At 35.9% G+C, this 4,090-nt stretch overlaps 1 protein-coding gene across 1 annotated transcript; it reads right to left on the bottom strand.

The window, feature by feature from the left end:
• LOC107615732 lies at positions 203–1,579 on the bottom strand. Its single transcript, XM_016317770.1, has one exon. The coding sequence runs from the start codon at positions 1,577–1,579 to the stop codon at positions 203–205; it is 1,377 nt and encodes a 458-aa protein (XP_016173256.1).

Genomic DNA, 4,090 nt, shown 5'->3' with positions numbered 1-4,090 from the left:
GACCCTTAACAAAAGCACTCTGTGTCTTGCCTACTAGCCCTGGCATAACATTTCTCATTCTTCTAACCAGTATCTTCGATATTACCTTATATACACACCCCACCATGCTAATCGGACGCAGATCTTTGATTTTCTTAGCACCAGTAAACTTGGGTGCCAACGCCACCCATGTGACATTAGCATCAGGCGGCAACCTTGAAGATTAGAAAAAGCCCAATACCGCTGCCGTGAAATCCGAGCCTATATCAGTCCAACACTTCTTTATGAAGTTCATGTTGTAACCGTCACATCTTGGAGCCTTGGACGATTCACAATAATCCCACACTGCCTCTTTAACCTTTTCGGGTGACGATAGTAACTCTAAAGCAAGAGAATCTTCCTCGCTGATCCTTTCCACCAGACCATCTCTGAAGCCCACCTCAAGAGACCTCTCTTGATGATATAAGTCTTTATAAAACTCCCTGATGGTAATTTTAATCTTAGCTTGATTCCTTACCAATCTTCCATTAATAACTAACGTATCAATCCTATTATTTCTCCGTCTCACAGAAGCTAAGTTGTGGAAGTATCTCGTACTTTTATCCATGTCCTTTGCATGCCTCGACCTTGACATCTGCTTCCAATGTAATTCTTTCCTCACATACCATTTCCCGCAACAAGTAACTAACGCCTTTTTTCTTGCTTCCACCGTCCCATCATAACTCCCATTACCGACCATGTCATCAATCTTCTGAATCTCTTCCTCAAACTTCAAAATTTTCTTGTCCATATCACCAAAGTTGTCCTTATGCCATTTCCCCAAAGGAACCGTCAACGCCTTCAGTTTATCGGTGAATTGTACCTCTCCCAACCATTTCCATTCCTCCCTGACCATCCTTAAGAATCCTTCATGAGTAAACCATGAATCCAGACTTCGGAACGGCCTCGATCCATCTCTTAGCCTCTTCTCTTCTACTATGATAGGGTAGTGATCTGACAAACCCCGTGGACCGCCTCTCAAACGAGTCTCTGGAAATGCCTCCAGCCATTTCAAACTAACCAAAACTCGGTCAATACGGCTGCATGACTGTCCTCTAAACCATATAAACTTACGGTCTGAAATCGGCAGGTCTACCAAACCCATGTCGTGTATCCAATTCTTATAGTCTTGTGCCGACAAAGGTAAGCTTTCTAAGGCTCGCCTTTCTTCCACTTGTCTAATCTCGTTAAAGTCCCCCAGAAAACAACAGGCACCTGGACATAAACCACCTATGTAACTCAGCTCCTCCCACACAACACGTTTCTCATCTCTAGTGTGAGCACCATAAACCAAGAAAAACGCACAGTTAATAGAATTCTCTGTCAGTATCCCTTCAACACATAGCCATCGCTCACCTTTATAGCAATTTCCCATTTTAAAGAAACCATCATCCCACATTAGTAACAACCCACCAGATACACCATCAGACTCCACATACTCCCACTCCGCACAACCGTTCCTCCAAATTTTCAAAACATCAAACCTTGTCACTAACTGTCTTTTAGTCTCTACCAAACCTAACATATCTAACCTATGTTTTCTCTTAAGTTCTTTCACCATTCTCAACTTCCCATCACCCCTTAACCACCTACTATTCCATGAACTAATAATAATTTTAAATTATTATTGCACACTTTTTTGGTATTTTTGGGTTTGCTCTGTCTTGCTTTAGCCTTCTATTTTGTCAATCTTCTTTTTTGAGCAATCTCTTCATTCTATTCTTGGAGGATAGCCATAATGTCATCTTCTTCATTAAGCAGCATTGCTCCGGATTCTTTCGCTAGCTCCCATGTCTTCCGATTTTCCAGCAGTTGTTCATCCAAAGTTACATACTCATTGCTACTGTCCTCATCATCGTTGGCATGTTCTTGTTCCCCTTTATGGTTGTCTCTGTCAAAGTATCCCTCCTTCACATTTTGAACCGACGGATTTCTGTCACTAACCAAATTAATTCCCACACTTACCTTCGCTAAATCTGCATTACCACCAATTGTTACATGATAGGCATCATTACTGTGTCTGTCCACTTCATCGGCCCCTTGAACCTCCTCCAAAAGCGTCACTGCCCCCTCCACCCTGTCAGCCTATTTTTCCATCCCAGAAGCCCTTGCCACCACTGATTTAGCTACTGTTACAGACTTCCTCTCACCAGCGATGCTGATCATACCCGCCGTACAACCAGCGAGCAATGGGGTGCCATCAACCTCGGTCAGCCTCCGCCTCAAGTTTGTTCCTCCGACGGTCGCCGCGCAGCCTTCTTTTTCATCGCTCATGGAACCGTCGCACTTCTCCATGTCGTCCTCTTCCAACCTGTATACGTGGCTGCGCGCTTCATCACCTACAAAAAAATTATTTTGACAGCATAATGTTAAATTAATTTATTTTAAAACTAAATCTTTAAAATAATTAGACATATTAATATAAATTATTACCAATTTCCTTGCCTAACGAGAAATTGAAATTGCACCTTAACTTTATTAGAAATTTTCTTATATAATAAAAAATTAAGATGCATGCAATAAATTATCAATTTCTATGTTTAACCTAAAAATTGAATCCACTCTAAACATCATAAAGGATTCAAATTACAAAGGAGATTCAACAATTTTTTTTATATATACCAAAATAAATCATACAATAATATTTAAAATTCGTCCACACAAATTAAATCCAAACATGAGGAAAGAATAGACAAAAAAAAAGAAACCTCCGTCGAAATAATACTCACAATAATTTTCTAAAACTAAATTGAAGAAATAAATATCATTTATGTGCTTGAAAGTGTGACACTGCATTATTTGAGACAAAAACTGTATTACCCTTTATTTTGTTTATAATCTTGACTTCTCCAATAATAACTAAATTAAAAATTGTTTTATGTCAATTTCATGACAATATATATATATATATATTATATATATTTATAAGCCAAAATAATTGAATTCCATAAACAAGCATTAAAATCCATGACTTTAATATGTACAAAACATAACTTCATCCCAAACATAACAGAAGAGAAAAAAAAATGAATCATAATTGTACTGTAATTGAATATGAGCAATGTGCATAGCTTCATATCCTAATAACATAATATAAGACATGGAGGAATGAAAGTGCCGCATAACAAGAAAGCAAGTAACAACATACATAGTGACTATATGCACATATCAATTGATCCAAATAAGAGAAAAGTATTGATCCAAAAGGCCAGTGTCAAGTAATAACTAAATCAAATAATAATTGAATTATTAATTATTGCTCACTAATAATCTAGTTATAGATGATTCTGATACTACATACTTGTTGAAAATTTTTAGAAATTTGTAACATAAGACTATCCATGTTAAATCATTGAAAAAAAATATTTGAATGCGAACGCATACCTGAATTCGTGAGCATGATTAGAAGAGTTTGGTTCTTTGATCTTTTTCAACCAAAGCTTTATGTATTTCTAATAGAACTGAATCATAACTTCTCTTATGGAAAAAAAGGCTACGGAGGAGGCTTTGACGTGTTGGGAACAAAATCCTAAAATTACTATTTATATTTGAGTGTTACACCCATTAAACCCTAAAATCCAAATAAAATAGTATCTCTGATTTTATTCTCATTTAATTCCAAATCAAAAATAATTATGACTTATTCAATTCAGAAATCACCATTATATAAATCATTTAATGTGAAATAGCATAATTTGTGATTATTATTATTATTATTATTATTATTATTATTATTATTATTATTATTATTATAAAAAAAAAATCAAATTTTAATATAAGACAAATAAAAAGATACATATACAAAATTTGCGAAAAAGAATTTACCATTTACCTCTCCTAATTAAGAATAAACTACTATTTGTATCCATAAATTTTGCGAACGTTGTACTTATGAAAGATGGGTTCCGTGTGACAATAGTACCCAAATCTTGATTTTTTGTTGACTTTTTAAAAAAATTTCTAAATTACCCCTTTTATCTTCTTCACCCTGTATTCCTCTGGCCATGTTTTCGATCACACTCGGCAAGTTCAGAAGTTCATTCTCATCAATGTACTCTACCACCATCATTTC

Source organism: Arachis ipaensis, chromosome B09, assembly GCF_000816755.2.
Source record: "Arachis ipaensis cultivar K30076 chromosome B09, Araip1.1, whole genome shotgun sequence".
Lineage (NCBI taxonomy): Eukaryota > Viridiplantae > Streptophyta > Magnoliopsida > Fabales > Fabaceae > Arachis > Arachis ipaensis.
Note: the sequence above shows the minus strand (reverse complement) of the source record. Positions and strands in the feature narration are given on the sequence as shown.

Excerpts from the sequence above, each read along its gene's own strand:
- LOC107615732 (XM_016317770.1), bottom strand. The coding sequence starts at position 1,579 with ATGGTGAAAGAACTTAAGAGAAAACATAGGTTAGATATGTTAGGTTTG.